The 19,264-nt window shown below is 32.3% G+C and overlaps 1 protein-coding gene across 1 annotated transcript in view; it reads left to right on the forward strand.

Annotated features, from left to right (window-relative positions):
- LOC145266928 (trafficking protein particle complex subunit 11-like) overlaps window positions 1-19,264 on the forward strand; it is a 132,257-nt gene that overhangs the window by 16,191 nt on the left and 96,802 nt on the right. Inside the window, exons 7-10 of the mRNA XM_080122731.1 lie at window positions 2,596-2,669; window positions 10,019-10,115; window positions 13,277-13,410; window positions 14,878-15,019. Of these exons, the coding sequence (XP_079978857.1) occupies window positions 2,596-2,669; window positions 10,019-10,115; window positions 13,277-13,410; window positions 14,878-15,019 (447 nt within the window). The remainder of the gene's footprint in view (window positions 1-2,595; window positions 2,670-10,018; window positions 10,116-13,276; window positions 13,411-14,877; window positions 15,020-19,264) is intronic.

Here is a 19,264-nt window from a genome sequence, read left to right on the forward strand (position 1 = left end):
AATTACTCCAGAGTTCATCGGAAAGATTTAAGAGTTTGACAAGATACACCTGAAGAAGCTTAGCATTACATCAACTGAAATGTTGTGAAAATAACCATCAAGATGAGAACACTAGTCTGAAGAAATCAAATTATACGCGTCATTCTCATTTTTAACAAAGTATCATGAACAACTTGAAGAAAAATGTTCAAAGTAAAATTGATGCTTTGTGAGATGCTAGCATGAAGTATGTTGTCAACCAGAATGGTAATGGAACTTTCCATGCTTACATGCAAAGAGAGATTTTTTTATAAGATTAAATCTGTTCTCACTTGAGTAACGTAGAATGTGTATGGACCCTGTTCTGGTGTATAACACTGATGTGATAGTTTTGCGGGTTCAGCGACATAAATTAACGAAACTATGTATTGAGTTTATATATATATATATATATATATATATATATATATATATATATACAACAGTAGACTTTATTTAAACAAGAAAGAACATACATTTTTTTTTTTTTTTTTTTTTTTTTTTTACAGGCAAAAGCTTTTGGTGTAGAATGCATAAGACTTGTGCATGCATGCATGCATGCACGTTCTTGATCTTTGCTGATCACTTGTGGACTGAAATTAATATTTTATTTAATGTTGTTACTGAGGTAATTCATGCTCGTAGAGGTTTTGTTTAGTGTTTATGATTATACAGACAGTATTTTACCTCGATAAGTTTTCGACTCCCATATAAGAAAAATAGTTCAGTTATGTCGCACACTTTTTTTTTTTTTTAGTGTCGCATGCCGAGAAAAAAAAATAGACGGAAGTGAAAGGTCATAAGGAAATGACCTCGATGACTTCCTTTTGACCTTTCATCACACACAAACACACTGATAAAGCAGTCGCAATAGTTTGCTATAACATCATGAAAAGAAATTTAAATTTACTTTTTAAAGAGTTTCTCCTTCCGGAAACAAGTTCTGCAAACACTTGCAGAACGTATGCTATTGTCACTTTCATCTCAACAGAAGAAAGGTAATATTTCGGTCAGTGTTTTTATTGTGTAACAACATGCAAAAAAAAAAAAATAAGCAACCATATCCAAATTAAAAAGTCACTTTGGACAAACATTCCGACTGTATATAGATGAAAGTATCTTTTGGCTTTTTAAAGTATGGCATAATCACGTTGCCACCCGGTTCTTATTAGATCTCAGAAATTAAGCTGTTAAGCCTAGTCAGTACCAGATGGGTGACCAATTTGGGAATACCTGTATGTAGGACCTCAATACCTCCCTGCAAGTGTACCAGACAAATTTTGCGTTTTTCAGCGCAGACTTTCTAGCTGACATAGCTGACAACTAAAGCAGAAAATTTTCAAGGAAAAAAAATGATCAAGAATCAGAAACTCTGTGAAACTTGGATATGTTACCAGTATAGAGATATGTTACCAGTATAGAGATGTTACCAATATAGAGGAATTTCTGGAAAACAAAATTACTGATGATCAGAGCAACCTGCAGCTACTAATACTTGCGAAACAAAATCTGAAAGAAGTGGAAACATGCTGATAGAATTTGTCAATCAGTTAGCAATAAAAATGGCAGTCATAGCTTTCAAAACCTGGATAGAAACCAGTACAAAGTGGCATCACGTAATGCTTGTGACACCATCCAATATAAAAAGGGTTTACTTGGAAACCTGGTGTGTCAATGTAACATCACGGAGTGAGGCCGAAAGTCTTTGTAAGGCCATTTACAAAGTGTCTGTCCGAAGAGGTGGGGAGATTGTGACATTAAAGAGAAACACTTATCAGCAAGCAATGTGATGTCAGGACTGTCCATCCACTAGTGGGAGGGAGGGCTTTACTTTGCTCATGTAGAATTTTGTAGTTGCAACTAATTAGCATATGTAGGGATCAGTTGAGGTGAATGGAAGGTTAATGTTGCGGTAACCGATAGTGGAGTTGAGATTAGTTAGTGTTCGTTGTGGTGTTGTTGAAGAGGAAATTCTTGAATTTCATTACAAGAAGTTATTTCGACCTAAAATAAGAAGTAGTTTCAACTTAATGATTATTCCTGAGTTTGATGGATATGGAACAGTCAGTAAATTGTGGAATTAGTGTATTATTCATATCTAGAAAGAATTAATTATATCATCTCATTTCAGCTAACAAATTTATGATATAGAAGAGGTTCAATGCTACCACTAACCCCAAGTCAGAATAGCAAGCCCTCTCTCCCCAAAAAACAACCTGTGTAGAAGCAAACTTAATCACCCAAATTTAACATAGTTCAGCGATAATCTTGGTAACCATGTTTTTCATGTATCTAAATAAAATTCTGAAAAAAAAAAAAAAAAATTAGTTTCTAAAAGTATATGAATTTGTAGAAAATTTAATTCTTGTGTGTTTGATATAAATTATTTTTGTTTTTAAATTTCTTTTTAAGAGTTCCAGACTGTTGACTAACTTGCACTTTATTCTGAAAATTACATTAGAAAACAAATTCTGTTTTAGGTTCACGATTCCATGTAGGAAAATGTGTTCTTTAGTAAAACAAAATGTGAAAATATTTCCTGTGCGCTATAACTTGTATAAATTATATTATTTACAGTTGCTGTTTGTGAGGCATCAATTCAAAATAGCTTTCTTTAATGAACTCAAGCAGGATTCTCATACATCACTCAAGTATGTCTTTCTTTTTTTCTTATTTTATCTATATTATCTATCTATCTATATATACTAGCTGTACCCTGCCACGCGTTGCAGTGGCTCAATTTGGTGTAATGGAAAAATTTAATAAAAGAGAAAATGCATGTTTCTTATATTAGTACAGCAATCCACTGCAAAAAGTGAAAAAGAAGGCGAAACTGAAAAAAATGGTGCTCTTGCAGAATTTGATCTGGATCCTCGAGAGTTTCTGTCAATCATTCATGTTTTGGACTTGACCAACAATCAGTGGATGAAGCCGAACGTAGCAAAAATGTTGAAACGCTAAATGCTTTTTTTTTTTGTTGTTTTAAAAAATGTGATTTAGTAATTAATATTTGGTTGATGGTGGGGGGAGGGGGGGTTACTATACACAGATTCGAAAAAGTCATCCAAAAACAAATAAATGAAAGCAAAGGTAAGGTAATTTATGTTTCTACCTAATTGGATAATTGTTTAGTGTTTTTATGTAATGTAAAATGTTTAATTGGCTCAAAAAACAGAAATGGTCGCGAATTCTGTTGAATACGTTAAGTTTGGGAAAGTAAGTTGAAAACTAAAAACTATACAAAACAGTGTCTGAAACTCACCGAACATATGTTACCATGACATAGGCTGGCATAATGGATAGGTTTCTGACAGTATTTTGTATAGTTTTTTTAGTTTTAACTCACTTTCTCTAACTTAAAGTAATCAACAGTGTCCACCACCATTTGTAGCTTTCAAATACACCAATAAACACTGTTTTTCGAGCCGACTAAACGTTACATTAAATGAAAAGGGTTTATATTACTAAACACAGATACAAAGAAGTTGTCAAAAAAAAAATATATAACAAATAAATGTTATCAAAGGCAAGAAAAGTAAGTGTTCTACCTAACTGGATAAGATTTTAGTGTTTTTATGTCATGTATAATCGGTTCAAAAACATTCAATGTTTATCGGTATATCTGAAAAATACAAATGGCGGCAGACTGTATCGAACATGTTAAGTTTGGGGAAATTTTGGGAAAATGAGTTTAAACTAAAAATACTGTTAGGAACTCACTCAATATATGTTACCATGATGTAGGCTGGCATATAATCGGTGGTTTTAAACTTTTGCTCGATACAGGTGACGACTTTTAAAAATCCCTTTTAGTGATTACCTGGTGTGAGGATATTTGTACAACTAAACGGCAAATCTGCTCAAAAAAATCCGGTATTATTTTACTTTAAGGCCCGTTTCACGTTCATATATAACGAAATATTTTATTGTAGATTTCGGTGTGCTAAAAACGAATTTGCAAACCGTTTACGTAGCAAAAAAAAAGTTTTCATGACATTCATGAAATTACTTTTTCGAAAAGTGGGTGATCACTTTTCAATGTAAATTTAACTTAGAATGAGCACCCACTTTCTGGCCACCTGAGAGAGGGGCATTTTTCTGTTTCTTGGCTAAAAAGTTTTTTGTTTGATTTCTTTTGCATGGTAATAACCCCTGAACTCTGGGACTATTTTCCATTTAACAGCCGTAGCCTTCGTTTACGCTATGCGTAAGCATAAACGAAAGCTGTTTAGCCAATAAACATGGGAAAAAATCCCCCCTCTCTCAGGTGGCTAGAAAGTGGGTGCTTATTTTAAGTTAAATTTACATGGAAAAGTGATCGCCACTTTTTCGAAAAAGTGATTTCTTCATATCATAAAAACTATTTTTTTGTGATGGAAACGGTTTGCAGATTCGTTTTTAGCACACCAAAATCTACAAAAAAAATTTTGTTATTTACGAACGTGAGACGCACTGGAATGATGGAAAATTATATCAAAAATCCGGGGGAAAATAGTTTTCAATAAAAACAGCAAATGAATTAGATAGAAAAAAAAATGGATGCTATTTTTTTTTTCTTTCTGTGTGTTTCTTGGCTTAAAAGTCTTTTTGTTTGATTTCTTTTGCATGATATTAACCCCTGAACTCTGGGACTATTTTCCATTTCACAGACATAGCCTTTGTTTATGCTATGCGTGAGCATAAACGAAAACTGTTAAATATGCATTCGCGTACCAAACTGCCTTGTAAAAAAAACCTTTAAGCCAATAAACACGAAAATAAATGCCCCTTCCTCAGGTGGCCAGAAAGTGGGTGCTCATTTTAAGTTAAATTTAGATCGAAAAGTGATCACCCACTTTTCGGAAAAAAAAATTTCTTCAGATCATGAAAACTATTTTGATACTCCTTGGGCGTTGAGTTCCATGGCGACCCGCAGAATTATTTAATGGTCGTTCCCTTAGTACCCCCCTAGTCAAGGCTAACGCATGCGCACGTAACATTTTTTATTTATTTACTTACGTGGTGGAGTTTCTATACTGATAGGTTTTTTGAAATTTTTTCACTGGATTATTATTGATTGAACACTAACCAGATTATGAAAAAAAATTGAAAAAAAAAAAAAAAAATCATTTCAACATTTGAAAGGGATACTCACTTTTTAGTTACCACGTTCTGGTAAATCGGTCACTTTTTATTTATTTATTTTTTTTTTTCTAAATACGGAAGTGTCTTCGGGAGATATAAAATGGTCGCATGTTGACGAAGCAATGTATCAGGAGGCGTACGGGATTAAAAATTATTGGTAAATTTTTAGATTAGGTCCACCTCCTCAATTTTCTTTTAAATGACGACTTGAAATGGTTTTCGACTATGCTGAATACGAAAATCGCATCAAAATTTTGCAGAAATAAGTAGTTATCAAGATATAAAAAGTTGTATTATGCATTGTAATCTTTGGCGGCCATCTTTTTTACGTGTGTGTATTTGTTTATGGCGCGTGTGCACGTAAAAAGATGGCCGCCGAAGAATACAATGCATAATACAACTATTTATTTCCGCAAAATTTCAATGCAATTTGCGTGTTCAGCATACTCGGAAACCTATAAATGTCGTCATTGAAAGGAAAATTGTGGAGGTGGACCTAATCTAAAAAAATACCAAATTATTAAACATTTCTCCAGCATGTTAGTGAAATTTATAATACTTTAAAAAAATTAAAAAGAAACAAAACAAAAGTTTTGAAAAAAAACTCACCTTTCACAAAAACAATTTAAAAAAAAAAAAACACAAACTGACTAAATAAGTAAAAAAAAAAAAAATAATTAAAAATCTCAAAACTTTATTTTCATGAAAACAATAAAAAAAAGTCCTGTTCTCTCTATTTTTTTTTCTTTGAGAAACAAATATATTTCTGACTTACAAATGCGGTAGAGACTCATTATTTTTACTTTCTATGGTTTTGATATACCGCGTTTTTATTGCTTACAAAATGGGTGACTGATTTATCAGAACGTTGTAACTAAAAAGTGAGCACCACTTTCAAATGTCGAAATAATGATTTCTTTCTTACATTTTTTTTTTTTTTTTTTAATAATCTGTTTAATTAGTGTCCAATCAATAATAATCCAGTGAAAAAAAATTCCAAAAACCTATAAGTATAGAAATTAAGCATGGGAGTAATGTTTGTACAACAACGTAACGTCGCCTTTCGCACTTTTACAAACATTTTTTTAAAAAAGTAACTAAACCATTTATTGATAATTTGTCACGTGTACAAACATTTATTTATTTACGTAGGCTTAACTCCTTTCATGAATAAGAAAAGTTTTACTCTTTAAGAATAATAAAAGGAAAAAGTTACTGAACATTTATAAAAGGACTTCTTTTCATGAAGGCCAGTGGAATAGTTGGCCGAAAATTCGTGAAACAACAACAATAAATAAAAATGGTGCTAATGCAGAGAGCCGCGCTATTTTTTAAATCATATTTCCACGTTTAAATAACGTTTTACGATATGTTTTTTTTTTTTTATTTATTCAATTGTAAGGTTAAAGTACAGAATAGGTACAAAACATCCTTACCTCCCCATGTTAAGAATGACTTTTTAAATAATAACATTATTTCAGCATGGATCACTCTCTGCATGAGTAATCTTATATAGAAAAAAAAAGAAAAAAACTCAAAAGCAAGCAACAAACTTTTTTTTTGGCCTTATATAATAAAGAAAAGATGTGTAAATTAAAAAATTTGGAAGATAAACAAATGAAATATGTTTTTTTTTTTTTTTACTTATCGAGTTAACAGAAAATTAAACCTTTCGTCAATTCGTGGCTGTAAAATGAATCGAACCGGAAGTTCAGTTTTATCAACAGAACAGATTCACAGAAACGATAAATAAATATATTTATTTTATTTAATATTTTAATTTTAATTAGGTAAATTTATTTTAATAACATAAAAACATACCTCGACTCTAAAAATGGGTTGTCTGAAAATTTCAAATAAATTGGTAACGTATAAACATGATTTTATTTCTTTAGAACGAACCAACTTTACATTTTTATATATATAGATATATAAACATTAACATTTCTAATGGCTCTGTATTTGTCACTACTGTATCATTTTTGGTCTCCCGACCAAAAGAGGGGGGGGGCTGTAAATTCACCCTTGTTCGTTCGTCTGTCTGCACTTTTCTCTATAACTACACCTTGGGATTTTTTGAAATTTTGCACAAATATTAAACATGATATGAGTAAAAAAGTAATGAATGGAGTTTACGAGAAAACTCCGGTTGCCCTCCTAGGGGTGCCTTTCTAAAATTGCTAAAATTGACACTTTTTGTGCTTATTAAAAAAAATTGATGCCTTGGATTTTTATAAAACTTTCTGAAAAATGCTGAACTTAGTCATTTTTTTTTTTTTTTTTTATGCCTCGTTCACTGTGCACTCACAGGGGACCATGCATGCTTCACTTGTTATTTTAGTAATTACTATCATATTGTATGAATCCTAAGTTTCTATTGTTAGCATTGATTTCCCCAATAATTTTCCTTTTATTAATAAAAACAAAATGAAGTGAAAAATAGTTACACTTTTAGAAGACATTTATTTTGAAAAGAATTTAAAGATATATCAGAAAACCTTAAATGTCATGAAATTATAAAATCATTTTTAATTTACTTTGTTGGTGTTGAATTCGGATATTTCGCTAAGTAAAATTAGCTTCATCAGGGTTTTATGTCCAGTCCGTATTTTTTTTTTTTTCTTCATTTTGTTGTTATAATGAAGGAGGTAATTCCTGGAGAAGAAAAATTCAAATGTAACCTTATAAATTTGAAAAAACTTTAGAAGATTGAAATTTTTGGAAATTTTGTAAAATGAGTGCAAATATACCGACCACCCCTTTTCATGTGCATACATAAACTGTTAGATATTAGAGTAGTTTCTTTGTTATTATCTATTTCTTAATATTCATTTTAATCACCATGTAATTTCCTTTAAAGTAATGTACAATAGTCAGAAGTTTTTTTAATCCAAAAATTTTATAGATTAAAACATTAAATAGGCAATACCCTCAATGTATCTGTTCCAACTCATTACATGAGCTGGAATAGATACATCGACGGTACTGCAAAGAAGGTGGGCTCTCTCTACCGTGCTAGAAAATTATGCCTAAGAGTGTCCTGTACCTCTATAAGACCATCAGTATGGAGTGTGCCACATTTGGGCTGGTACATCTGCTACTAGCCTCTCATTCTTGGACAGGGTTCAAAAGAGAGTTGCCAACCTAATAGGTCCCGCACTGTCAGCTAGGCTTCAGCCCCTGGCCCATCGATGAAATGTTGTATCCCTCTGCCTGTTTTACAAGTATTTTAATGGTAAGTGCTCCAACGAACTACAAGCCTTTGTACCCCTTCTATGTAAATACTTCTGACAAGCAGCAAAATCCCACCCCTACACAATACAGATCCCCAGATGTCAGAAAGCCTTCTACTCTAATAGTTTCTTCCCTAGGACTGCTAGACTTGGAATTCCCTTCCCTGGTGGCTTCCCTGACTGTACTGACATGCAGAAGTTAAAATGTAAACAGACATCTTGCTGCTCAACTCCCTACATAGTATCTTTGCAAATTATGTCCAGATAGTAGCCCCCCCCTACATCAAAGTGGCACTGTGCCCCGTTAGGGGTGAAAATGTAATTAAAAAAAACATTTTTTTAAATTATTATAACAAAATTATAGTTTGATAAAAATTTAATTTGCAAATAAGGTAATGAAATGATGCCATAACAATTAAATTTAACATTGAAAATCAGATGAAAACAATTAATTTGTAAAATAAAAAAGATACTTGAAGAAATATAGCTTAATGAAAATAAAATAGATAAAAAATTGATTTTTTTTTTTCCAATAATTAAAGTGATTTAATAAAAATGAAAGAGAAATGACCAAAACCTTGAAAATATTAGGAGTGCTTCTTTGTTATTGTAGTGATAATTGAAATATCGAATTTCAAGTTGAACCAATGATGTCTACTGAATTATCATGCCACAGTAATAAACATATCCAAAAATTATGAAAAACCAGATAGAAAATTAATGATAATAATTTTCAAAGACAATCAGCAAAAATTTGGGTTTGCAAAAAAAAGAAACCAAAGAGTTCAAATCGTAACAAAAGGGAGGTAAGTCTATGAAAACTGAAAATCTTTGGCCAATTTAGCAAAAGTTAATTTTCACTAATTGTTTTCGTAAACTTTTTATTAATAATTAATTTTCTGCCTTATCATTTTTTATAAATTTTGGATATTTTCATTACTGCAACATGACAATTCAGTAAATACTATTGGTTTCACTTGAAATCCAGTATTCTAATTTTCTTGTTTTGCTACAATAATGAAAAATTGGACTTTTGACCAAGATCAAAGTGTAGTATCTGTTCTTCAGGTGCTGCACTTCCATTTCTTGTTCTCTTTCGGTGGAGGAGCAGTCCTTCACGACTGAGACAATTTTTTTTATTTTTGTACCTTTTCTTCGCGTTAAAAAACGATCCTGGTGTCTCACTCTGTCCCGTGGGGAGGCATTGTAAATAGGTACAATAATGAAAAAGAACTATATTTTGCTCATTAATTTTCAAGGGAGGTAATTTAAATGAAACTAATGTATTTTAGAAAGATATACTGACAAGACATAAGAGTTTAGAGAGAGAGGGCATTATTTCTCTCTCTTTCATTAGAAATACCTCATTTTTGTTGCTTATAAAGTCGATTGTTATTTTGATTTAAATATAGTTGATTGAGGAAAACTGTGAGGCCCCAATTTATCTGTTTTATGAGGCACTAAAATCCCAGATATCTTCTGCACAGTCATTTGTAGCAAAATATTGGTTTTTAACAAAATAATTATTTTTTGATTCAATTCCAATTTGTTCATTAGTCGAGAAAACTTTCTCATTAATGTTGTCTTTGGATTCAAACATAAATTTTTGTTTCAGTTTTTACCCACCAATTTTTTCTTTCCAGGCATTACAAATTAGCATATGGCCATATTTTGGAACTGCGAATGCATGACACTAATTTGCTGGAAATTAAAACAATTGCTGGATTTGTCAATTACAAGGTAATTATTTTTTATGATGACGCATGTTCATGTCTGTTGTGTCTGCACAAATAATTAACGAGAACACGAAAGTAAAGGTATACAATAATATAATAGGAAAAAAAGTTATATACATATTTACATGTCTTCAGATATACTTCAGTTGGAGATATTCCGGTATTGCATGTCTTACTGGAGGCAGCATAGGCGTCTTGTCTATTTGGCGGTCATTGCCGAACTCTCCCGGTATTGGTGATTGATACCTTTATATATCTCACTCGCCCGCCTATGTTAATTAGTGGGCGTCTCCACAACAACATCTATATTAGTGAAACTTTTTAGTCTGCTGAAATATTTAAATGATTTTGATCTGGTCCAAAAGTAGATAAAATGAACTCTAATTTCTGAAAAGGAGGAATGGGAAAACTCTGGCAGTGTAAAGTGGAATCACATAGTGCTAACCATTGCATAACTTTCTTAGTGTCTTGAATGTAAAAACCATGTGATTTAAAAATTCCATCCGTGCTTCCATTCAGTCTTGAAAGACAAAGGATACCCTTTCTAGGGGCAGTAGCGTGTGTAATTGTGAGGCAAGGGTTGTGCAATCTCTAACCACACCTCTCCTGAAGTGGCAATGTTTTAGTTCAGAGGCAAGCAGAAAACCAGGACGACTGGAAACAATGCTGAGATAAGCGGAGAGCACATACAGCACCTGGAAGTCCCAAATGGTCACCCATTTAGTACTGACCAGGTTCAAACATTGCTTAACTTCGGTGATCCATCGGGAAAGGTGTGTCAACGTTATTATGCTGTATACAAATTAACCAGATCTAGTTAAAATGTCAAAAAAAAAAAAGAGGGGGGGGGGGATTGAGTGACTATGCCAGTGTTATAAGGAAATTATGCAAGCGATGGTGAAACAAAATTGCAGAAACGGGAACCAGTCATTCAGTTTTGGTTTTATCTAATCTCAACACGTAACCAATTAATCACATTCTATTTAGTTGTATTGTGTGTCGCTTTTAATGTTGTGACTTCTTTTTAGTCACGGCACAACTGTCAAAGTGGCCTTAAGAAGTATTTTTCAACCAATATTTACAATGAAAGAAAAAACTTATCCTCAAATTTCTCTTGTACTTACTGACTTTTCCAGCTTGCTGTCACTCTGCAAATTTTGCAATTTGAAAGCAATGTTTTAAATAATAAATATTTCAGAACTTTTTAAATAAAATATGTTTTATGAGCTAAATTTCAATGCAGTATTATGTAAAATAAACAAATATTTGTTTCAAATTAATATTTCGGTGAAATAAGCCATCTTCAGAATTTTATATATTTTTTCTTTGCCATGGTGGTAAATGGAAAAAAAGTTAGTATAGAGTCTGCATATTGTTTGTCTGCGGTGATGTTTTCTAAGATTATGCTTGGCATGCATGATATGAAAGTCAGTCATATTGCCTTGTAATTTGGCTTATAAACGCATGTCATACATATAAATTTAAACAACGCTTATATATCGGAAAACACAATAAAACTGAAATATAAATCTCCCTAAACTTATGCTTAAATAAAAAGTGCTTGTTAAGATACAATTGACAGTTATTTTTATTTATTTGTTTTTTTTTTAAATGTTGTTTTAAGCCAACAGAGTATTACATGCTTAATTTGTCAGGAAAATCAAATCATACAGTATCACTGGATGAATACCTATCATAATTAAATCCTTCTTAGATAATAGAAAAATCCAGGTTGTCCTCGACGGTCGTACATCTAAACAATATGATATAAATGCGGGAGTGCCTCAAGGGTCTATCCTTGGACCTCTATTATTCCTAATATTCATAAATTACCTCCCTGACGAAATTGTCTGTGAGATGGGTATATATGCTGATGACACGATGCTCTATAACAGACACAACAGGAAAATAAATGAACACGTATCTAAAGAAATGGCAGAAACACTAGAGGATGGCCTCCAATCTCTAGTGGAATGGGGGACAAAAATGGATGGTCACCTTCAATGCTGCCAAGACTAAACTTGTTTCCTTCAATAATTACAAGAAACCTTCTCTACCACCAGTAGCAATGGCCAAAAGACTCTTTATCTGAAAGTACATTTTTTAAACTCCTTGGCCTAACATTCACAGGAAACATGAGTTGGAAGAATTACATCGAGAGTATTGCCAGGACCGCTGCGAAAAAGGTAGGTTCTCTCTACCGTGTGAGAAAGCTACTAACGCCCGAAAGTATCTCTATAAGGCCACCATTTGCCCATGTATGGAGTATTGTTGTCATATTTGGGCTGGTGCATCTGCTACTAGTCTATCGCTCCTAGACAAGGTTCAAAAGAGAGTCGCCAATCTGATAGGTCCTGAACTGTCATCTAAACTTCAGCCTCTGTCTCATTGACAAAATGTTGCATCCCTCTGCCTGTTCTACAAGTATTTTAACGGTTAATGCTCCGAACTGCAAGTACTTGTACCCCCTCAACAAAAAATCTAAAGCTAAATCCCACCCCTTCACAGTAGAAATCCCTAGATGTAAAAGAGCCTTCTACTTCAGTAGTTTCTTCCCCAGAACAGCTAGACTTTGGAATTCCCTTCTGGGTTCTTGCTTCCCCAACTGTACTGACATGTAGAAGTTCAAGTGTAACGTGAACCAACATCTTGCTGCCCAACTCCCTACATAGTACCCTTGTAGCTTATGTCCCTGATAGTAGCTCCCTACATCAAAGTGGCAATGTGCCTTGTTTGGGGTGAAAATGCAATAATAAAAAAAAAATAGTGATATATCCAAAAATAATGATCCCGTAGAAAGTTATTTAAAAGGAATTTTTACAGAAAATATTTAAAAAATCGATTTGTCGACTATATCTTTACAATCACCAAATAAAAAACCATGTGTGTTTGTTATTACTCATATTACACTGTGCAGCACGCACATCAGGTTAAATAAAGTACATGTCCATGCCGCATGAGACCTGTTTTGGTGTAAAAAGAAAAATATCCTTGTATTAAATCTGACCTTTGTTTCTCTAGATTAGAATCAACCGGAAATACAAAACCAAGTACGTTTATAGGATGTCATCATGGTGTGCCTATTCTATATATGATCCATCTAATTTGAATGAAACATCTTTGTAGAAAGTCATGCTTCTTTTTCTTTTGGATCCCATTTTTCAGATTTGCCGATTATCTTTTCAACACAATGCTCCATTAGATGCAATTGCTCAGTTCAGAAAGCATATTGATTATTTCAAAGGCAGAGTCGGAATTCCTGATTTAGTATTTGATCACAGTGCGTGGATGTCTAAACAGTAAGTTCTGCTTTTTTATTATTTTTTTTTATAAGCGCTTTTAAGAGATTGTTTGATGTTATGATGGCATGAATTGCCTCATTTTTTTTGCTTATTGCTCTAGAAACCTTCAGTATAAATAGATAATATTTTATCTTATCGCTATTATATAAAAGAGACTTTGTCCCTGTGTGAGTTCATTCCCTATAGACTCCACAGCACTTGGTCCAATTTTTATGAAATTTTACACAAATATATTTTATGTATCTGGTAGTGTTCTTAGATAGTTTTTTTTTTCTCTCGGAATGTCTTCAATAAATATCGATAATTGAAAAAAAAATCCAATGAAAGAAGGAGCAAGTGATTTTGACCCAAATTAACACCTCATACAGCTTAACGTCGTAAGTGCATTTGAGAAGTTTTGTTACCGCAAAAGCAGAAAGGCCCGTGAACAGCAGGTTCTTTGATATGACAGGGGCGCATTCAAAATGAATGTTTGTGTTTAAAGCACAATTGAACCATGACTTTTTCATTTAAAACTTAAATTCAAGCCATTGTCACCACACAAGCAGAAAGGCCAGACATATATAATCAACAGTAGGTTCTTTGATATGACAGGTCCATTTGAAATGAATATGTCTGCTTAGAGCACAATTGAACTATGATACTTGGCATTTTCATTTGAAACTTTAATTGAATCCATTATATATAAAAATAATTTTATAAAATCAACAGGTTCTCTACAGTGCAATGTAGATTACAATGTATTGTGGACTAAGTCACTACAGGAAGACATGTGAAGCTTCCTCTCAGTTCACTGCGATGGGTCCTCAACTAAAGGAGGCAATCAATCAATTTGATTGAAAAATGGATGATTTCAATGACAATAAAATATGAGAGTGGGAAATATCAGTTGATCATCATTAAATCCTGGGCAATGTCAGGTCTCCCTGCTAGTATATACATAATATGCTATTCCCAAGGTTTCATGCTCCTAACTGTTATCAGACTGCCTAAAGTATAAGCAGGATTATTTAAAAATGAAATAATTGAGCTTGTGTTCTGGACTGTAATTTCTAAGGGTTCAAAGACTTGACAATGTCCTACAAAAACACTTAAGTACCATTTGTTGTGTGTGTGTATATATTATACAGCAGTATTTTAATTTTTACTAAAAGTTTTCATCCTCCCTTTATCACCCTTACGTAAACTAAATATAGCTCACATTACCCACTTATTTCTATCATCTATGTTGCATACGGAATCCATAATAATTATTTAATCAGTTTAGAAGTGAACTCTATGCATGCATATTTGAATTTATATAGATAGAAATGTGTCTGTCATTCATACATTTGGATATGTTATATCAATTCTTTGTTCTTTCAATCCTTCACCAAGGATTGAACTTATCGTGGCTAGAATGTTGTGAACATAAAGTTTATAGTATGAAATGTATGTGATATAAATAAACAATTTCTCTTTAAGATTTCAGATATTTGGTGATTTATTTGATGAAGCAATTAAATTGGGACTAACTGCAATTCAAACACAGCATCCAGGATTTTATTATCAACAAGCAGCCAATCTTGCGATTGCTCGTAAGGAACTTTGCAAAGAACTCTGCAAAGTAAGTATTATTTTTCATTAACTCAAATCATACAACTTGTCTATGGTTTAATACTGGTTGACCCCCCCCCCTCCTCCAAAAGATGGGTCCCAACTATAATTAGGCCCCGTTTCTTAGTGTTTTGTCCGAATGAAATGAAACTTTGGTCATAACTAGTTTATTATATTCAAAACATCACATCAAAACACTAGGGTCTTTGGCCTTTTTTCTCCGTTGACTGTAAAATGTTCAGAAAAACAATTGAATGTCCTGTTTTTTTTTTGTTTTTTTTGGTCACCCTGTATAAATATCTTGTGTGTGTAACACTAAGGGAGATAATTCATGCAGTATGTTAAAACTATCACGGCAAGTAGTAGCTTATTTGAAATATTAGTATTGCCTATAAGCAAAACAATTTAGTGCTCATGCAGAGAGTGATCCAGACATAACTCTGTGCATGCCCGGCTTTCCTTGGAACATGGTGTCAACAGCCGGAGTAAGCAGAGTGTCGCCGATGAAATTAAGCCGTCTGACATAACATAAAACTGAACCAATGACAATGTAGTGCGATGGTGTTCAACGTGTTGTGTGAGTTGAAAATTCAAAGCAGCAGACAACAATTTGGAAGAGGAGGAAAAAACAAATTAGTAAAAAAAAAAAAAAGCACACCATTTTGTACTTTCATGTCAGAAAAAAAGACATGATTTTTCCAACCTTAGTGAGCAGCCAAAAACATCAGCCGGAGTCTTCGACTTTTGTCAAGACAAAAAATTACTGGCATGGACGAAAACTTGTGCATCATGTGGACACGGGTGCAATCTTATAAGAGGAAAGGTAAGCGATGTCTATGCCTGGAGGTGTCAGGCTACCAAATGCCGAACTTTTACATCACTCGGACTGGTACTTTTTTTACCAAATCTAGGCTGACAGTTGCCATCATAATTAAAATCATCTACTTGTGGGCGTTCGAGCGAGCAACACAGAAAGACCTCAAGTGCAAATGCGGAATGCAATCTATGCACACACACACTATTAATAAAACAACGGTCTCAGGAAACAGCAACAATATCTGTTTTAATATGAAAAAAAAAACTATTCCACCCAGTTTTGTTTCAACTTTTCTAGTTCTCAGGTTTTTCCTTGAACCCCCCCCCCCCCAAAAAAAAAAAAAACAAAAAAAAACAAAAAATAACACACCAAAAAACAAAAACAAAAAATTTTTTTTCAATTTTTCTTGAAAAAAAAAAAAACTTTACAAAAAGAATTCCTTGAAAGTATTTATTTGACTTACCTTTGAATCTTTTCTCGAACAAAAAAAATCTTTAACATTATTTATTGAAAAATATATATATAGCAAAAAGAAAAAATATTGTTATAACATTTTTTTTTTTTTTTACAGTTAATAAAACTAAAAATTTAAGGTAGCTTTTCTTGTTATGCTTTCATGGGTGATGCTCGGCTTAATTTCCTCGGCGAAGCTTGGCTTACTCCGGCTGTTGACGTCATGTTCCGGAGAAAGCCGGGCAAACTCTGAGTTATGTCTGGATCACTCTCTGCATGAGTATGAACAATTTTTTTTTTTTTTTTTTTTTTTTTCTCCTAATTGATTTATAAGAATTGTAATTATTTATTCTTTAACAGGATCGTTTTTAAATGTTATTTTCATTTACCTTTTATGGATGTCCAGTGAAAAAAAAATGATTAAAAAGTATATCATTTTTATGTTATGGACCCACTAGTGTGCTGGTCCTGGATATGACCTTAAACTATATCCAGTGGTGAGGCCCCAGCTTGTAGGCTTTGGGGAGTATGGAGCCATTGCTCCCAGGTCCACTCTGACCCTGAGTGGTAGTACCTGTTATGGTCCCAACTGTGGGTTGAATAGAAACCGACTTGAAAACAACAAATATATTCTATTAAAAAATTTTTCTTCAAAATCTTTTGATTCGGCATTAAATAACCTGAAAAGGGTTGATATCCCATATAATAACCAAACAACCAATCTACTAGTATGTGTGTTTGTGTACACACACACACACACATATATATATATATATATATATATATATATATATATATGTATGTATATATACACACACATAAAGAAATTGAAAATGATCAATACTTATTTAGAATTAAATCTGTTTTACAAAAAATATAAATTGCAGAAAAATCTTTATAATGTACAAATTTTGTATTCTTAACATCACGTAAATTGATCAAGTAGGTTTTGATATAGGAAATCTTTTTTCCGATTTCTAATGGTAAATTGTATTTATTACAAGGTTGATTTTGATCTAAAGAGTTTGAATTGTCTCCCCCTTATTTATAAAACATCGCAGATCAAAGCAAAACATTTTGCTTGGTCCAAAAAAATTGATTTTCTTAGTAAAAGAAAATTAATTTTAACTTTTTTTAAAGATGTTTTTGTAGTTTTTTTTTTAAATAAGTTTTATTCTAAATAAGTACCAAATAATCAAATATATTTACATATTTATTTAAAAAATTTCTTAATATCAAACAAAAAACACTAGTGAATCCATGAGATGGTTAAATCCAAGACTTTTCAAAGAAATAACTTCTCATCAGAAAGGAAAGCTAATTTCAGAAAGAAAATCAGCTTCAAATATATTTTCTTTCAAATATAAAATTCTTTAGATGGTAATTATGAAAACATTTAAAGTTGCTGAATAATAAACAAGTTATAATTCTATAGGGTTGTAAAAAGTTGGGTAATTGCATTTTTTTGTTTGTTTTTTTTTTTTCAAAACAATTATAATGTAAAAAAAAAATATAATGTAAAAAGTATTTATCATACTAAGATTAGTCCAAATGCAAGGATACAGAATACAAATAAAATGCTTGAGTGTTTGGAGGGGGTGGGGGTGTTAATGAAAACCTAAGAATAAGCGAAGTAAGAAAAAAAAAAAAGAAAACAAAAACCCTTATCCCTGAGTGGCTTCCGGGCCTTGATAAGTGGTGATCACTGTAAAAAAAAAAAAGAAAAAAAGCGGGGGGGGGGGGGTAATCAAAACATCGAAAAAAAACCCACAAAAAAAACTAAGGTACGGCAAACGAACGATGTTAAATGTAAAAATTTAAAAAAATCAAAAAAAAAAAAGAAAAGACATCTCACACCACGATTCGAACCCAAAACGTTTAGATAATGAACCAACATGCTAACTAACTGAGCTAACACGACGTACATGAAATTTAGTCACTTCTTCATCTATTTAAACTAAATCAGGTCATGACGTCATCTGACGCATGCGTAGAACCGGTCATCGTCATGAGAGGACAGTTTTTGTTGACCCCCCCCCTGTAGAAAATTGTCGATTTCGGGGTGAAAAAATTAACGTTTTTAGTCAATTTTTTGATATTTTTCGGGCGAAGGATGGAGCTTCAATGATACCAAGTTTGTTAATTTTTGTTCTGCCTGTTAAAAGTTTTTAGCAGACACACAAACATACATGCATACATTTTCGCTTTTATATTTATACATTATATAATAACCCATTTATGTTTATGACTTATTTAAATACAGCAGGGTTCTACATTGTGAGTTAAACAATCGCATTTGCAAGTGATTTATCAAAGTGGCGACTAGAAATAATGAAACGCTTATCTTTTGGCGACTGTATTTCTTTCACTGACAATCTTCCAAAGCTCACTACTGAGTGAAAAATATCTTTAACTTTTTTATTTTTTTTATTATTAAAACAAGCAAAGTCAAATTATTTAAACAAAGTTTTATAGAACAGTATACTCTTTTTTTTAACGAGTGGCTGTTTTAGTAAACATCTGAAAATAATGTTTATACCTTCAAAATTTGTTGTATATTTAGAATTAAACTTATTTAAAAAAACATAGAAAAAATCTTTATGATGTACATACTCATAACAGGACGAAAATGTCATATTCCAAAAATCATATGGATTTGGCTGGTAACTTTTCTATTTGGCTAGTTAGCGAAAATATTTAGTTGTTAAAGGTCAACTAAATATAAATTTGTCCATAGAGCCCTGTACAGGGTGGAACACCCTAGAAAAAACATAATTCCATTTTCATTTAATGAAAACTGGTTTGCTTTTTTGTTGCAAACCATCTAATAATTGGCCAGTTGTGTACAATCCTAAAGGCGATAGTCTTTTGTTAGCAATACACATGAAAAAATTGAAATAGCTTAAAATATTTCAATATTGGTATACATAGAAAGAGCTTGATGAGCTAAGAAAGAATCTTTTTAAATTTTAAAAATCTGATTAA

The sequence above is a fragment of the Euprymna scolopes genome, chromosome 4, assembly GCF_053919585.1.
Source record: "Euprymna scolopes isolate OS-2025 chromosome 4, ASM5391958v1, whole genome shotgun sequence".
Taxonomy (NCBI): domain Eukaryota; kingdom Metazoa; phylum Mollusca; class Cephalopoda; order Sepiida; family Sepiolidae; genus Euprymna; species Euprymna scolopes.